Below are 18,453 nucleotides of genomic sequence, written 5' to 3'. Positions count from 1 at the left end.
CAACGCATCCAAGATCATAAAAAAAAATCATGAAAAAACGAAAAAATATATATTCGTCTTGATTTATCATTTGCGATCGAATAGCACCGTTCAAATTACGACGCTCCTCGCTATAGAAATCGGTAAAACGCAAGTCAAACGATCTCTTGGGAGTATTTTGATGGCTTGATCTAAGTTAGATACATGGAGTTGGGAGCGTACGTGCCATGCCAATAGCTGCTCGTTCTAGTTCGCACGTACTGCCTGTGTTAAAGCGATCACTGCCCACTGCGGCGCCTGGCTCCCGTTCTTCTACAAACACACCATTAGCTAACGTTAGATTACAGCCTAATCTACCGCTACATAAAGATCGGGTTCAGTTGACCGATGTATTAGAGTCCGATTGCAGCTTTTTCCCGTACGCAATGCAGAAACAGCGCTCCGTTTTTTCCCAATGGATTTAGGGTCGTTTAAACGCTATATATAAATATTCCGGATCCTTTCCAAATGTACCTGTAAATCTTCCCGACTCCTCTGATGCTACTGTCGAAGCCAGTAGCCCGTCCCGGGGAATTCGCACTCCTCTCTCATACAGGACACAGACAAAGCGTTCATCCACAGAGCGAAGCGTTCAACGTTCGTCTCCAGGAGCTTCTGAGCGGAGCGCAGCTGTTGCGGAACACAAGCGCGATAAGACTCTCTCATCCAATCACAGGGCCGTGTGGAGCGTGAAGGGGCGGGGCTTTGGCTTCTGCTGGAGCGGAGGGGTGGGGGGGGGGGGGGGTATCAGGAAGTTGTCCGATGCGTGCATCTGTTTTGACTCACCTCGCTAGTTTGCTTATGCCAGAAATAATCAGGTGTTGTAATTATATGGCTTAAGCTGGTTTCACATAATAAAAATATATATAAAAAAAGGGAAATATTAAGGAAGCCAGATTGTACATTGGACATCAAATGGCCACCCAACACATACCATAGGTAATAACTGTTAAACCTGTACAAACACTAAGACAAATATGCTGTAACATTTTACACACTTTAGTAATATCAGTTTAATATATATGCTAATCACGAGTAGGTAACTAACCCTAAAACAAACCCTAGGTATGCTGTTAATTAATATTACTGAATACTTATTTGTGTTATTACGCTAAAACAAGGTCACCTTAAAATAAAGTGTAACTAAATAATGTATTGGGTTGTGACCTACCAGTTGGAAATCCCTGCCATAGATCATTGTGTGACGTGTGACTGAAATGAGGTGAAAGGTTATTCGTTGCACTAATGACACAAACTGTTTTCACAGAAACTGTACACCTTCTGTCATTCAAACTGCAAATGAGTTCTGGAACAACCACCCCACACAGTTCAGGACAGTAAGTAAATAAACACCAGACCATAGTACAAGTGTAGGCCCGTCAGACAGAGAATGTCATCAGACAGACAGAAAATGTCGTCATTCCATTTTAAAAACATATTCTCTTCACTGCAAAATTATATCTGCCACTGAAAGGAGTAAGAAGATACAAATGTTTAATTACACGGCTACGCCTCTGTGGCCGAGTTCACATTGAACCTCGCCCAAAACACGTTCTGTGTCTTGTGTATAGACATGTCAGTACGAGCCCTCCTTCACAGCGGAATCTACAGTGAAATGGAGTGACGTCTGTGCGTTCCCATGACTCTGCCCTGACTGGAGCAGCTCGGTTCTTTACACTCTTAATAATCATCATTTTCCCTCTTGGGTTTTAAAAAGCTGTTAACCTGACATAAAAAGCTGACAACTCAATATATATTGCACATTGCAAGAGATATTTATAATGATGAGAACAATGCATATCAAGTTTTATAATAACATAATTACACCACATAGACTGAATATCTTCCATCAGGGTATGCTTAATGATCAACTTAGCTAATTATACTTAATTACTACACATTAAAACGAAACTGGTACGTATTATTTTAGGACTAAAATCTTCTTTGTGTTCCACTGAACTTTCTGAAGAAGGCCATCTGTGACTGATGTGTTTCTTTGCTCAAACACTGTAAATATAGAAATTAAAGGTATTATCTTGGAATTAGCGGCTAGTGCATTTTGAACTACATGTAGTGCGGTGCATAGTTCCCATTTTGCATTGTATTGCAATACATTATCATGCAGTTTCTATGTGAACATGCGCTGGACAGATGTGTTTGACCAGAGCGCTTAAGTGTTGAAATTTTTGCAGTCATGACACAATTTTGTAAAAATGCAGTGCTCAAGTTATAAGAAGTGGAATTTTTAAAGACGTCTCTCTTTAAAATCAATTTACTGCCACCATTTGTTACAGCTTGTCAGAAAGCATTCTGCTTCCCTGCTTCTTAAACTTCATAAACAACCTACCTTTGTCTGCTTTAAGGATGTTTGAGATATTGACCTCACGACCTTGTCCTTGTTAAGGGTATGTGTGTCTTTAAACAAATGAATGTCTGCTTGAGATTACTCCACAGAGGCCTGTGGGTTTCAGTGGGGGGTTTATGAAAAGAGGTGGAGGTTGAGAGGCAGGTGGCGATAGCAAAGCTGACCAAAAAAAAAAAAAGCTTCCGTAGTGATTTAGCCCGGAGAGGACAGGAAGGAGGGAACAATACCCTGTTCTTGAGTTGCCACTCTCCCTCTCTCTCTCTCTCTCTCTCTGCCCTCTTCTCTCATCTACACATGACCAGGTCACCCAGTGTGCACTCACAATGTTCTGATCAAAGCATGGCAGGCTCTTGCTGAAGCCACCAGGGATGCTGGAAAATTGAGGCTAAAGGTCACCTGAAACATCTTCAGAGCCAAAGTTATGTATCTGTTTCTCCCTTGAATGAAGTTCACTTCCCTTCAGGGCTTTTACCTTTTTTTAATCTTGCTGAAGGTTTCTGTTACACCCTGATCTAAGAACGGTTTCTACTACTAACGTTCTTATCTATATTTTAGTAAGCGAAAGAGCAACAGTCTCAAATCATTGCAAAAGGGCACGTTTTTCCAGCACTAAAGAAAGGAGATGGACATGAGCCAACATGTAGCTTTTAGTAGCAGAGGAGAGAACAGGAATTTTAATGACCCTACAAAAACCCGCCCAGCAGGTTGTCATCTCACAAATGCCACAGATATCTCTAAAAAGACGGCAGAGAGAAGAGTAGCTTACCTGGCCCTGGCTTTGGGTGGTTTTAAATCAAGTAGGAATATAAAACTGAACTCTGCATTCTCTTAATACTTTTAATTCTTCAAATAAGCATCGTTTTAATTTTTAATATAACAAACTCCATTTTAACAGTTGAAACTGACACCACTGTAATGAAACAAGCATCAGAAAAGAATACTAAAAGGGCTTTTTCTTGACATGTGAGCTGAACCAACCCTTGATGACACATTAACCCATGAACTTCATGACGGACCTTTTGTTATCTCAAAATCAGAGCAGCTACAAAATTTCCAAAGAAACCTACAGAGAGGAAAATAGATAAACATTCACAATTAGGTCTCAAGATGATGTGTTAGATCCTTGTTCCTGTGGCTCAAGTGGTAGATCATTGTGTTAACAGCACAAGGTTATGGGTTCGATTCCCAGGGAACACATGTTAGGTAAAAAAATGTTAGTCTGAATGCACTATAAGTCACTTTGGATAAAAGTTCTGCTAAATGCTAACATTTATTTATTTAATCTAAATTTAATTTACTTCAGGACCACTCATCTGGGGTGGCGCCATTGCTTTTTTTTTGTTTAGGGAAATGCTATTACACCTTGACTTTCATTTCTCCATATACACATTCATAAAGTGGTCATAGGAAAGTTTACTGACACTCCATGACTACAAGCATTGATATGGACATGAGTCTGCTATTTTCCTTACTCTGTAAGGCAGTGAGGCTGTAAGGGTCTTAAGTTTCCCTTTCAAATAAGGGGGCCCTATGTTCTATTTTCTGTTCATGACTGGTCCTCCTGTGACAGGGGTTGCGGTACGTGGATCCCTTTTCCTGTCATCTGCTAGGAATGTTACGCTTACACCACTCGGTGCTCAACTGATTGTGAAATGTCCACAAACTATGCGTAGCTTGGTCAACAAACACATCTGTATTTGTCTGCTTGTGAGCCTGATGGCGTGGTTTAAGGAGAACCTCTTGGCCAACTTCATCCCTGTCTCAGCTGTTTTAAAACTGAACTAAAAAATGGATGAAACAACCTTCTCTTCCAGACAATGTGCTGTCATCCCTAGAGATAAGGTTGCATTTACCTGTCTGGGCTTCCTTGAATTAGAATTGACAGATCCTGCGCCGTTCAGGGACTAAAATGTCTCCCGTTTTAGATATCTGAGGCAGCTCTTTCTAACTCCGAATATCCCCCTGGACCCCTGCGGGATGCTCCAAGACACTGAGATATGAGCTGTCTGCTCTTAAGATCCGCCACAGACTCTAACAAGCTCTCTCTGACAGAAGCAATGGAACGGGGTATCAAGACGAAGCTGAAAATCAGCTACCAACGAATAAATAATGGACACAGAAGACAAAATGATAGAAGATGTTATGACCTATGCTGAAAAAGATTTTTGGATGAAGCAAGGAAACTATATTCCCATATTTCCTGAAAGGGAAACAGATTCATGGAATGCTGGGTAGAAAGGAAACTGAATGAACCCCAGATGGACAACATGCTGGAGATATGAGCAAAAATGGGCTGTTGCCACAGCAAAGTTATCTGGTTGCTTCCTCTTTGCAACGGTGTCCACTGACAAGCCTAATGCAATTCAGGAAAATATGTTTTTCAGGCCTGGGAATTACTCTTACCTGTTTTTTTTAACGCAAGAGGGCTGACACACTTTGAGTTATGATTTAACAGGATAAAAGTAATGATCACAGGATTAGATTAGAATAATAAGTGCCTGATGCATCCTGTGACCTCTTATGAAACGTTTAGTCTCCATCACATGGCTTTATATACAGAACTAATTAGAGCAACTGTCAGGTCAGGAGTGGTTTAATTTAATAATACAGTACATCTGATAACACACACCTCTTGAGTCCTGAAGGATTACATCACATAAAGCATGATCAAGATTTACAAAGGAGATCAACATGTTTTAGGAAACCATACGGAGAAAGCAATCCTGCCATCTATTGGTGATTTGGAATGGAAGAAAACAAGCAATGATGCTTAGCATTGTATTTAGAGAGCTCTTTTCGGTTCCTATCCTCATCTGACACATCTAACCACAACTAGAATACATCTATTAGATGGTTATAAATCTTTATTTAGGATATTTTAAATTGAATTCTGCAATGCATTGCTCACTGCAGAGTAAAGGGTTTCATGAGTGTTTTTAATTGGCTCTTGAGCAGCTTATATTAACATGCAGGAAACCTGTTTGTGGATGAAAGGGAACGTCTGTGTGGTATTCCACACGATAAAGATGCTGCAGCTACTGGCACGCAAAGAAAGTGTATGATATACAGCTGCTTATGGGTTGCCTAATAGACACTGAAGCATCTGGAGTACAGATGTTAGCCTGGGTGTGTTATTTAGCCTCTTCTTGAAGGCTCAAAGGTTCTCAAACTCGACAGAGCCAAACTCAAGAAGAAACATTTTAAATAATAAAAAGCTGTAAATGTCTTATTCGGACAACTTTCATAGCCCTACTTAAATTTGTGCCTGGAATAGCCATCATTTCCTCCATTTGTCTTATAAATGATTGATTCTTAAATTAATAGTGAAAGCATACCCATGTCATTTTATTATTATGTATATACTATTAAAGTTTGTATTGGTATTTCAAATTTGCTTTTATTTTTATATTTTTCAGGTTTCGTTTTAATTGATTTATTTTTAATCTTCTTATAAGAGCTTTTGCAATTTTAATAGTTTCTTGCTATTTTTAATACAAGTTAGGTTTCATTTATTTTTGTTATAACTTTTAGTTTTAACTTAGTTGCCAAGACAAGATTTCTCATTTTTATTTACTTGTAGTTTCGGTAATTTGCTGTGTCCTTGTTACATGTTACATGTACTTATTATTATAATAACAGTAAATTATGCATAATTATATGTAACTAACCCTAAACCAAACCCTCATCCAAACCTTAACCCCATAGTAAGTAGCCTATATGTTTTAATAGATATAGTAGCACACAAAGAAGACAAAATTTGTCGTTAAATAAAAAATAAACCTTCCCTATTCCGTATCTCCCTGAATTTTTAGCCAAAGAAAACGTACGTCATTATCATGTTGCTTTGGTAATGTGCAATGTGAGGATTTGATGAGAGGTTGTGTGTGTCTACACCTCACATTCCTTTTTCATCTCACATCTCCATGCTTTTGGTACATGTCAAGAAGAATGGGTTCCCCAAGTGGTACTTAAGTCCCCTCCTTCCACATCCCACATTATCTGGCTCCCAGGCTTCCTCTCTGCCCATGTACAAGCACGTAACTGACATAACACCCGTACAATGGGATACATGCATATATAGAAACACACCCACACTTGCCTTGTTGACACAACTCGACATACACTCCTCACTTCCTATTCACTAATCTCGCTTATGCGCACCAACAATGAATTAAAACAAGTAATGGAAACTGCTGCCAGCTCAAAACGTTCCCATAACACCATCTGTCATTTGCCTTTTTGTTGAAACTTGTTTCCAAATACGGATATTAAAATACTTACATGTATCGACACCTCCAAATAAGTCATGGATGTTTCCAGACTGCTTTCAAAATGATCCAATTATAAGAGCTATTATTATAAGAGCCTTGTATGACATAACTCAGCATAACAACGCCCTATGGTACAAAAGAAGCCATTAGTGAACCATTTGCAATATGGGCTTTGGTGATTTGGTGGTTAGATGAGACTAAAATATAAAACTGGAATGTACTGTATGGTGTTAGTGTTGCCATACATAAAATTTAGTGCTAGCAGGTACAATGCATAAAAAAATAAAATAAAATTAATAAAAATAAACCTTCATTGCATTCTTGTATGAAAACTAAATATAAAAACAATTAATCTATGGAATGCAATTTTTAGAAAGAATGAAAAAATACACCCATAATATGCATTTTAGATTTTAAATTGGATACTGTATGCAAACCTTATTTTGAATTTCTTTTCAAAATAGCTTTTAAAATAAAACTCTTGTTGTAGTATCTAATTTTTACAGCATAATTTAAATATTAGAGAGCGAAATTGCATGTAGGACTTGCCATTTATAGTTAGTAAAGAGTATTTCAATATATAATAATCAAAGATCGAAATATTGGTTATTTGGAAAAAATTCAATATTTGGACAATTTACAATCCTGAAGTCCCATACAAACGTTTCTTTTTCCTTCTTTTTTTATAACCAGCCAAATTGAACTGTGTAATCACAGATTGCTTTCAAGTTAATTTCAAATGAAGTAAATAGACATCATCTACTCCAGAGTTCAGAAGGTTGGGGAGGATCTGGGAGTGCAAGTTCATAGTGAGGTTTGGGAGGAGTACCTTGAGAGAGCATGTGCAAGGTCAATAAATATATGACATATATTGGCGCAATTCAAAACACATCAAATACATCTTTCCAAAATACGCAACACAAGGTCTTTCCCCTCAGTGCAGCAAATAATGAACAGAGCACTCATTCATCTCATTCATTGTACACATGCCAAGCTGCATTCATGTAGTGTACTTAACAGTCTACAGCAAATGAGAGGGAGTGGTCCTTCGTTACAATCCTTGGTGTTGATTTACTGAGAGCAAACGTGACATACAGGCATGGTCACACCAGTAAAGCAAATCTTTCAAATGTGGAAAGGGGATTTTCCAGCCTTTGAATGTTGGGCGAGTAAAACTGTAAATATGCCACATCTGGACATACAAAGGTTTTCTACGTAATGAGAAATGGCATTAAAGTATTACAATTTAAACACAAGACAAGGCAAAACTATAGAAGACTGTTGACTGCTGTACTATTGCATTCATATGATACCGCAATGTCAAAAATAGCCTATTGTTACTACACTGTCTACAATCTTTTCAGCTGAATTATGAAAGAAAAGAACCCCCAGTATGACAAATACCACCTGTAAAAATAGTTCTACCAGAAAGACTCAGGAGGTGAAGATAAAACTCAAAAGTATTTATTGACAAAACCAATACAAAGAACAGAATTATTTTGGCGTAGGCCCCATCCGTAGCTTGAATCAGACATAGTAGTATTCCTGCCAAAGACAAAGACAGGACAGAGCATACCTCCACATGGACGGGGCCAACCTGGTGGTGGTGGGATGGATGGAGGAAAACATCACGACAGTATCTACAAACACAATGAAGGGTGAGTATAGAGCTTTTATATTCCTTGTGTTGAGTGCCGATTGGCTAGATCTAATTGTAATGTAACGTGGCATTAAGTCTTCCCAGTAGAATTTGCGCGGATGCTTCCATTTTTCATATATATATATATATATATATATATATATATATATATATATATATATATATATATATATATATATATATATACATATATACATACATATAAATATATACATACAATTTATTATATCTGAATTCAGAACAATGAAGAAATATTCACTTCTATTACTTGAACATGGCAGGACCACTTGAATACATGGCAGACCTAAGACAAATACAGCGTTCTGGCATGAAACTCTGATGGTGCAGTCTGATAGGTCAACTCAGTCTGACGAAATGACATCATTATCACATGGCACAGCTGATTGGTTTTCTTCTGTATTGTTAGCCAATGAACTCAATGCTCAACATTCAAATATATGACTAGAACTTGCCCCGTTAGCAGTGTAGCTTGCTTCAGAGACCCTCCACCTCCACTAGCTCCACCTGTATATATCTGCTACGAGGTGATTCATGTATGCTATGGGGTTACTTCATTTATGTTATATTTGCAGCAGCAATATTACTTACATGCTCACAGCAGCATGTTGTGGATGTATTGGCAGTAGCATGTCTCGGTACTTGCTCTGCTGCAGCAGCAGCGTAGCAGAACTATTCCACCAAGACCAAATACATTAACATTGTCATGTTCATTAACATTCCAATCCCAGTTGCCATGACAGAACAACGGTTGTCAATTTTTCTGAGGTGAAACATTAACATAAGTATGAACTTCCTTGTACTAAAAACACAGAAGGAAGTGCATACTTCAAAGAGTAGTCTACATAGTTTACCTTCAAAAGTCTGTGTATAATGAACTACATTAAGCAGCAAAAATGAATAAATCATCTCCTATTAAACCTAACAATTTCAGCAATTTATCTTCACACAAAAGACATATTAGTGTAAACTTCCAGCAAATCTATCAGTTGCCAAAAAAAATCACTGGATGAAACTGGAAGCTGTGATTTAGTTCATAGTATCATATTTACTTTTCCAACCCAGTCTTTTTTGCCATATGAAGTCACAAGAATACTGCATGTGTCTGTTTATGCACAATATGTGTTTGTTCAGCATATTGGCCACATAATAATAGCTCACACAAAACCATATGTTCTTCTTTCCTCGTGTATCTTCAAAGATGCACAAACGGTGAAGTCATTTTGGGCACACAGACTCTGATGACCGTAATGTCAAGCTAACTCAGCAGTCATTATTTCCTTCTCTTTCGGTCTCTTCTTCAGAATTTGTTCTGGTGTTTCCTTAGATGAAAAGGTCAGTTTTAAAGTCAGAGAGCAGCTGAATTTGTATTTTTTATTTAACCCTCCACCTCCGCTTTTTGTTGGAGTCCCTGCTGTTGTGTTTTTGCTGTTTGAGTGGTCACACCAAGCTTGTTTGTTCATCTCCCGTGTTCTTCACACGCAGGGTTGACGCTACACAAAACGCAGTGACCTTTCAGATGCAGATAGACGAATGAGCTTTCCTCTCCTGCCAAAATGTCAATGTCTTGAGGTTTTCTTTCCAGCTCTTTTCGTTGTTTGCTTTTGCAAGTGGCCTTGGCAGGCCGGTGTAATAACCCTCAGCCTTTGGCCTCAGGCTAACCATGTGCTCTGTGCTTCTGACGAACATCATGACACACTTATTACAAACAAAAAGCAGTTTGAGATTCTGATTTAGCATTGACTTCCATAACAGGATGCAGGTCTCAAGTAACATCATGAATGATACCTTAAATTGTACTTTTTGTTGAGGAAATGTTTTGTTTGTTTTTTTGAGAGAGAGAAATTTGGCATTTTTGTCTTAGGATTTTGTCTGGCAGATGATAAAACTTGACAAAACCACCTTGATAAAACAGTTCCCAGTTAACCTAGCAACTGCATATCAAAGCACAAACTATCACTCTGCATAGAATGGCACGGAAAACACCCAGAATACTAGAAAATATTTAATATTTTTATGATTGAGGAAACTTGAGTTCAGTAAAAAAGAATGTTGCTTCATATATACAGTTAAACACTCTACTAAAATATGCTTGTTGTTGTGTATTAGTTGAATCTATTTAAAATGAACTCACACATCTTGTAGTTAACTGCTAGTTTGCAATATCACACATGTAAATTGCAAAGACTGTGCTATTACTGCTTTTGAAACACAGAATCATATCATTCTTTGGCCCATTCTTGACCTTTACAGGTTTTAGTCGTCAATATATTGGTAACCCTGAAAAACTCATAACAGAAACCCTTTTAAATCAGCATAACACAACATTAAACACTAATAGATCTCGTGCAAAACATTAACACTTAATTTCAACATTTACTATCCTTCCAGTATAGTAGTCTGAGGCAAAGTATGTGTACGATAATTTTGCTGTTACTTTGTTACTGTTCTGTTTAATATAATCACTATGTTCATCAGGGGGAAAAGACACCTGTAAAAGATATCTAAAATACAGATGAACCGGACACATAAATACATGTGCACACAATGTTTCTGCATCTTAATATAAGATGCGTACAGATGAGCATGACGATTAGAAAAGGGATAGAAAAATTAGAATTCTGTCTTCACAACCAACCCCGGGCTGACACAACCAAGGTTTCTGATCTACTATTTTTGTGTGTGTGTGTGTGTGTGTGCTTTTTGCACAGTCATGATGTTCTCATTTGTCTTTCTGAATAGTGTAACCTGTTCACTACAAATCTTTTTTTCTTTAATGTTGCATTCTGCAATCTACCGTTTATAAATCCTGCTATGCATTTTTGTCTACACCCTAGATCTAAAAATGGCAAGAGAACAAAAAGCAAGTCCTATTGACGGAATACATAATGCTGTCAGCACAGTCATCATATGCAACCTCTTAAAGTTGGGTGCTATTCGGATCAAAGCACCGTCACATGCGTAACTGGCTGCCATTGAACGGATCCACCCATTCTCCAGAAAGAGGTGCAAATGTGATCAAACCAGCTGCCATGAGTAGGCTGCTAGTCATTCTGATGTCAAATAAAAAAACAAACGATGAGGTCTACACCCATTTCATAACTGCCCTTTGTTAACCGGGGAAACCCAGGATGCGTTTATGCATTTACCTGAACTTTGTCCTCACTGGTGTCTCCCTGGTGCTTTCTGCTTTCCTTTATCAACTACAGCAACGCTGTGTACAGTCAGCTAGTTCCTGGTTTACTTTCATTCTCATTTCCTTCCCTCAATTATTATTCTTATCACCTGTGCTTCTGCCTTTCCAAAGCCAGCTCAAAGTTGTTGTTCTGTAAATGTCATTACGATATCAGGTGACTTGGTGACTATACCTAAAATCTCAACTGAGTGTTCATACAAAATAATTTGTTCCAAACTTCTCTTCACAGAGTTATGATGTCTCAGACATGAGAAAAAAAAGAAAAAAAAATATTCCTGCTTTTCTCAGACATTTATGCTGGTTGGGTGGCAGGTTGAGTTTCTCCCCTAAAGAAACGGAATGATACTTCAGTCGCTGTTGAGGTGAAAAAGAAAAGTAGACAGAGAGACACCAGTGTCTCAGTAAGTCTTTCTGCATTGAAAGTCAGCAATAAAAGTCTACCTTTTGTTGTATTATGAATTAAATTTCAGACAATGCTTGAAAACCTGTCAGTGTCACATTTGGTTTTAAATTTTTAACCTGTCTTAGGCGGGAAATGATAGGGTCAAGGTTTTTTTTTTGTATAGTTTTTTTTAATATATATCTGCAGTGTATCAATTCAGAAGGAAGGAAGTAAAGAGTGAAACTTACAAATATATAACCAATCTAATGAAAATATACAAATACACATTTGTTTAAAAAGTTAGGCCTTTAAATGTGGCTTTAGCATAAAGATTTAAAGAATAGGACATAATCACTATTTGTATTCTTTAAAATACTTCCAAATAATACACGTTCAATATTTAACAAAGGCGCATAAAACATGAAAACACTCTTCAGACTAAAAACAATCAAATAAACAAACAAACAAAAAACTATATTTGAGGCTCTTAAAACAAAAATTGGTGGTTGAACTGGGTATTGCAGTCTAAATTAAAAATATTGGAGAGGGTTTTTTTTTTCACCCGGCCCCTCCTCCTCAGACTTGACGCACACGCAGGTTGCCAAATTGACGATACCAACAAGAACGAGCGCACTTGAGGATGAATGAATTTGAATACGCGGTGTTTTGCCAACTGGCAACCCGGGGTGCCGAGATACAATTGGGTAAACTAGCAGTGGGCGGGATTCACAAACCACAACTACAGACATCACCGAACACACATTTTTCAAAGAGAATAAACTGACTGTAGCATTGTTTGTCAGAGAAACAAGTATGTTAACTTAGCATGTTTTTTAAATACCTGCTAACACATAATGCCCTTTTTATGCTTTAGTAGAGTCAAAAACGTACATACAGCACCTTTAATGTTTAAATGAGCTAATATAGGCTAGCATCTTTGTTTATAAGGGCAGAGTTATAACTAATTCTGATTAATCTGAACTAATGCCATGTGATACTTGCTACTTTGTAAACTTTAATATCTGTCTCCATCTAGTGGTCAACAATATGTATACATGCGTCTCAAATCAACACAAACCGTTTTTTTTTTTTTCGTTTGACAGGACTCGGTTACTACAGCTGCAATGGCAAGATGAAAAGAACAAAAAAAAAAAACAACAACAACAACTTATAGATTTGAAACAGCATACGTGTGAGTAAAGTATTAGAGAAATTTAATTATTTGGTAAACTAGGCTGATTTATTCTTCTGGGTGCTTTACGTACGGTTGCTCCTCCAGGACACTAGAGGACAGCAGCTGCTCGAGACTCCCTTGAGCTCTGCCTCTGCGCGCATCAATTCTACGTCACTGTTTGTGCTGACGCGGCGTAAGCGCTTCATCCATTCCGATCACATACGTGTCTGTCTCTTTTCCCCCAAGCCGAGAATCGCAGAGGAGCGCAGACCGGAGACATGGCACCCAAAGGCGGCAACAAACAGCAATCAGAGGAGGATCTTCTCCTGCAGGACTTCAGTAGGAACCTGTCGGCCAAATCTACGGCGCTGTTCTACGGCAATGCGCTAATCGTGTCCGCAATCCCCATCTGTAAGTTCTTCATCTGTTCCCGCTAATGATACTCTCGGCATTCCTTCTGACGTGGAGGTTGCTGCTCAAAACTGAGCTGCCTATTCTATTCTATTCTATTCTATTCTATTCTATTCTATATTAACGTAGATAAAAGTAACGTTAAGTAGGTTCTCGCTTAAAGCGTTTATGCAACACTATTTGTGGTCTCTCTGATGACCACTGTTATTGTTTTACTTTAGTTATTCATTGTGAATATATTGTAGCAAAACGATATTGTTCTCACCCTGTCCTTGCTTATGTATTGTTTTGTAACAGGGCTGTTTTGGAGGATCTGGCACATGGATTTGGTCCAGTCCGCAGTGCTGTATGCAGTCATGACTCTGGTCAGCACATACCTGGTGGCCTTTGCTTACAAGAACGTCAAATTTGTTCTCAAGCACAAGTAAGAATACCTAAATGAAACCTCACTCATTGTTTAAATTATTTCCCCTTCCTCTCTGTTTTCCGTGACCCTTATATCTTTTGTTAACTTTATTAGTTAATAATTTTGTACTTTCAGAGTCGCTCAGAAACGTGAAGACGCCGTGTCCAAGGAAGTGACCCGCAAGCTCTCTGAGGCCGACAACCGCAAAATGTCCCGCAAAGAGAAGGACGAGAGGTATGTTAGTCTTAACTGTGATAAATACTGATGGTTTTGTCAGCTGTCATTGACAAGATCTTAATGTTTTTATAGTATGGTGTTCATTATTTGAAATATTTGAAATATACATATATATACACACACACATATACGGTATACAATTTTTATTTTTTTTGGTAATTCTGAAAAACTATTAAAAATAACAACAAACAGTAACAAATGCAGTAACTGAAATAAATAAATTTCACAAGACTAGAAATAAAAACACTAGAAATACTGCTTTGAGTACTTCAACTTAAATAAGCTCGTTAAATTACTCAAAGCAGTGTTTCTAGTGTTTTTATTTCTAGTCTTGTGAAATTTATTTATTTCAGTTACTGCATTTGTTACTGTTTGTTGTTATTTTTAATAGTTTTTTTCTTAGGCAAACATGACAACACTGCTGACTATGATTGCAGAAAAAGCTTTATATGGATCCTGTTGACCTGCTGTCTTAAATATGCTACAGAACATGCTCATTCTGTAATTTTGGAAGTTCTCTGTTGCTAACAGCTAGTCTTTGTTGCAGGATCCTGTGGAAGAAGAATGAGGTCGCTGATTACGAGGCCACAACTTTTTCCATCTTTTACAACAACACTCTCTTCCTTTTGATTGTCATCATTTCCTCTTTCTTCTTGCTGAAGAACTTCAATCCGACAGTGTAAGTTTACTGTAACATTTTGTCTTTGTGTCTATCGATTGGTCCAGATGTCTAACGTTTACCTCGTATGTCTGTCACAGGAACTACATTCTGTCCATTAGTGCCTCTTCAGGTCTGATTGCCCTGCTGTCCACAGGGTCCAAATAAACAAATTGCATTAGGAGGAGAAGATTGAGGAACAAGCAATTGAGAGGATCATGGGATTGGGGGTGGGGGCAGGCAAGGCAATTTGTTATCTTTTAGGAGGGCGTTTATCATTTCATCTGTTAAAGTTTCATGAAATTCATGATTGGTTGAGGCCTTTTTTGTCTGGTCTTCTCTTGTTTTTTTTTTGTTTTGTAACAATAAAAGACTGTTTACTCACGTATTTTGTCATATTTTAATTTAAGTATACAACATAGTTATTTCTGCTGTAAATAATGGCTTTTTGATACCAATTAGACAAATAATTACAATAGAAAAAGATGCAAATGCAAGAAAATTAATCAAATGTACTAAAAATAAAACATTGAAAAGTTTAGACTTTATTAATTGACTATATAATAAATCTATGGGTGTGTATATATATATATATATATATATATATATATATATATATATATATATATATATATAATTTTTTTTTTTTTTTCATTCATTGGAATGCACTTGGTAAAGAGAGCAAAGAAATACAATGTTTTTCCCTCATAAGCTCTTCATCTTTATTCGGAATGAGCCCATGACAGCGCAGCACTTCATCCATTACTCCATTATTTTTATTTTTTTCTGTCAATATACAGGTGTATCTCAGTAAATTAGAATGTTGTGGAAAAGTTCATTTATTTCAGTAATTCAGCTCAAATTGTGAAACTCGTGTATTAAATAAATTCAATGCACACAGACTGAAGTAATTTAAGTCTTTGATTCTTTTAATTGTGATGATTTTGGCTCACATTTAACAAAAACTCACCAATTCACTCTCTCAACAAATTAGAATACTTCATAAGACCAATATTAAAAAAATAAAGAAAAGAAATAAATGTTGGCCTTCCAGAAAGTATGGTAATTTACTGTACATATACTTGATACTTGGTAGGGGCTACTTTTGCTTTAATTACTGCCTCAATCCGGCATGACAGGGAGTTGATCAGTTTGTTGCACTGCTGAGGTGGTATGAAAGCCCAGGTTTCTTTGACAGTGGGCTTCAGCTCATCTGCATTTTTTGGTCTCTTGTTTCTTATTTTCCTCTTGACAATACTCCATAGATTCTCACAGACTGTGGAAACTTAACACTTTACTTCAAGCAACTTGGGCTATGAGCTTCTCCACCCTTCCTCCAGACTCTAGGACCTTGGTTTCCATATGAAATACAAAACTTGCTCTCATCTGAAAAAAGGACTTTGGACCACTGGGCAACAGTCCAGTTCTTCTTCTCCTTAGCCCAGGTAAGACGTCCCAGGAGTGGCTTAACAAGAGGAATATGGCAACTGTAGCCAAATTCCATGACACGTCTGTGTGTGGTTGCTCTTAATGCCTTGACCCCAGCCTCAGTGCATTCCTTGTGAAGTTCACTCAAATTCTTGAATCAATTTTGCTTGACAATCCTTATAAGGCTGCGGTTCTCTCGGTTGGTTTTGCATATTTGTCTTCCACACTTTTTCTTTCCGCTCAAATTTCTGTTAACATGCTTGGATACAGCACTCTGTGAACAGCCATCTTCTTTGGAAATTAATGTTTGTGGCTAACCCTTCTGGACAACTGTCAGATCAGCAGTCTTCCCCATGATTGTGTATCCTAGTGAACCAAACTGAGAGACCATTTTGAAGGCTCAGGAAGGCTCACCTTTGCATGCATTTTGAGTTGATTAGCTGATTGGCATGTCACAGTATTTTAATTTGTTGAGATAGTGAATTGGTGGGTTTTTGTTAAATGTAGTAACCAAAGACATAAACTACTTCAGTCTGTGTGCATTGAATTTATTTAATACACGAGTTTCACAATTTGAAATAATACTAAAATTAATTAACTTTTCCACGACATTCTAATTTATTGAGATGGACCTGTAATTACTGCAAAAAAAATAAAGTATAATCAAGATTTCAAAATATTTTATTGAATTATTGTTTACATGTGCACTTTAACACTTCCACTATCTAGCTTTGAAATGAATCATGAAGACTCACCACCCTGGGTCACATGACCATGAACAATAAAGTTACTTCCTGTCCTGAACATCACATGTACCCACTGATCTATAATATAGAACTGGATTGCTCATGACGTCATTAAAGTGAAGCTGCCGCGCCGCCATATTGGCAATCCCTAGTGTGCGTAAACGTTCCATTGAATTAATAGGAATTTGTATGATTATAATGAGAAAACATCACCTAACAAGTCAGCGTTTATAAATATGAAGTATCTCTGTACATTATTACAATGCAAACACCCTAGGCATGTAAACGGTTATTTTTTTAATGTCGAGAATTTCCCCTACTTCTTAAAAAGCTATGTTCATTACAGTAGTGAGCATCATGAACACGATAAACATCAGACGGACACGACCTCAACACATATAACAAACGACAAGGTGTTCGTTCTGAAATCTGAATTTATTCAGAGAAATAACTGACTAAATACACTACGGATTTAAAGACAAAAAGCTTTATTTCCCAGATAGTAAGTTAAGCTTTTAATTTCATTATAGAGCAATATTAACAAAATAATTGTATTATTCATTGTAATATATTACAATCCATATCTGATACTAATACGTTCATGTTTAATAATTCCTGAATAATTATGTTCATGAAGAAATAAGGTATATTTTGTGTTGGATCGTTACCTGTCTCATTAGTGCGCAGCAAACACACACCTAAACGATTTAAATATATCGCTTATCCTGCCCCAAAAGACCATAAACACTTCAGATAACATCTGAAGTAAACATTAATGTATTACACGTAACATAAAAACGAGTCTCGTTTGACTGATTTGCTTCAAATCGAGTTATTTTAGGACAGCGGTTTGAATGTAACTCAATGGTGCTCTCTGCTGGTAGGGATTAGTAAGATGGCGGATCGAACACTTCCGGTGGCTTCACTGCCGGTTGGCAGTTTAGAACGCAATGAGCGATCCAGTCATATATATATAGATCAGTGCATGTACCCCTTTTTTAATGTACTTTAGTGAATGGATTCACCTTTATTCAGAACGACTCTAAAAATGGGTTCCCTTTCTTGCCCTTTATTCCCCTTATATTACGCTGCTGTCACTTTAAGACCTACTGTATTTTAACTTACGGGTGACACTTTGGATTCAAAATAACTGAAACAAATTATTTCAAATAATAATGTTGCACTACAAATATACCTTTCAGTTTGACTAAATGAGATGTACGTTTTTTTTTCTTTTATCTTAATTAGTATCACATAAATAGCATAGGGATTTTTTTCCTTCTGTCTAATAGCTGTTCTGTTTTTATGTATTAATAAGAGTAATATGTATTATTATGTCAGGTTGGGAAGATTAAGCAAACCGCTAAGCAGAAAATGTAATGATTTAAGGAAAAAAAGCTCTGAAGCATTTAAACTCTTGACATCTAGCAACTGCAACCATGAAAGCTTGTGGAGGCTTGTTACCGATGCAAGATAATGCAAA

The 18,453-nt window shown here is 37.2% G+C and overlaps 2 protein-coding genes across 2 annotated transcripts in view; one reads left to right on the top strand and one right to left on the bottom strand.

The window, feature by feature from the left end:
* Positions 1-648, bottom strand: part of LOC132101363 (protein mono-ADP-ribosyltransferase TIPARP-like) — a 35,757-nt gene extending 35,109 nt beyond the window's left edge. The window contains exon 1 of the mRNA XM_059506258.1: positions 493-648. The gene's annotated coding sequence lies outside the window, so the exon portion shown is untranslated. The remainder of the gene's footprint in view (positions 1-492) is intronic.
* Positions 649-13,265: 12,617 nt separating this feature from the next.
* LOC132101917 (translocon-associated protein subunit gamma) lies at positions 13,266-15,180 on the top strand. Its single transcript, XM_059507138.1, has 5 exons — positions 13,266-13,495; positions 13,793-13,919; positions 14,037-14,135; positions 14,686-14,817; positions 14,898-15,180. The coding sequence occupies exons 1-5, from the start codon at positions 13,363-13,365 to the stop codon at positions 14,962-14,964; spliced, it is 558 nt and encodes a 185-aa protein (XP_059363121.1). The 5' UTR covers positions 13,266-13,362; the 3' UTR covers positions 14,965-15,180.
* Positions 15,181-18,453: the final 3,273 nt, after the last annotated feature.

Source organism: Carassius carassius, chromosome 23 (genome assembly GCF_963082965.1).
Source record: "Carassius carassius chromosome 23, fCarCar2.1, whole genome shotgun sequence".
Taxonomy (NCBI): Eukaryota; Metazoa; Chordata; class Actinopteri; order Cypriniformes; family Cyprinidae; genus Carassius; species Carassius carassius.
The sequence above is the reverse complement of the archived record's forward strand: the minus strand, read 5'-3'. Positions and strand labels throughout refer to the sequence as shown.

Coding starts and splice junctions, on each gene's coding strand:
- LOC132101917 (XM_059507138.1), top strand. CDS start 13,363: ATGGCACCCAAAGGCGGCAACAAACAGCAATCAGAGGAGGATCTTCTC. Junction 13,496..13,792: donor CGTGTCCGCAATCCCCATCT/GTAAGTTCTTCA, acceptor GTTTTGTAACAG/GGCTGTTTTGGAGGATCTGG. Junction 13,920..14,036: donor AAATTTGTTCTCAAGCACAA/GTAAGAATACCT, acceptor TTGTACTTTCAG/AGTCGCTCAGAAACGTGAAG.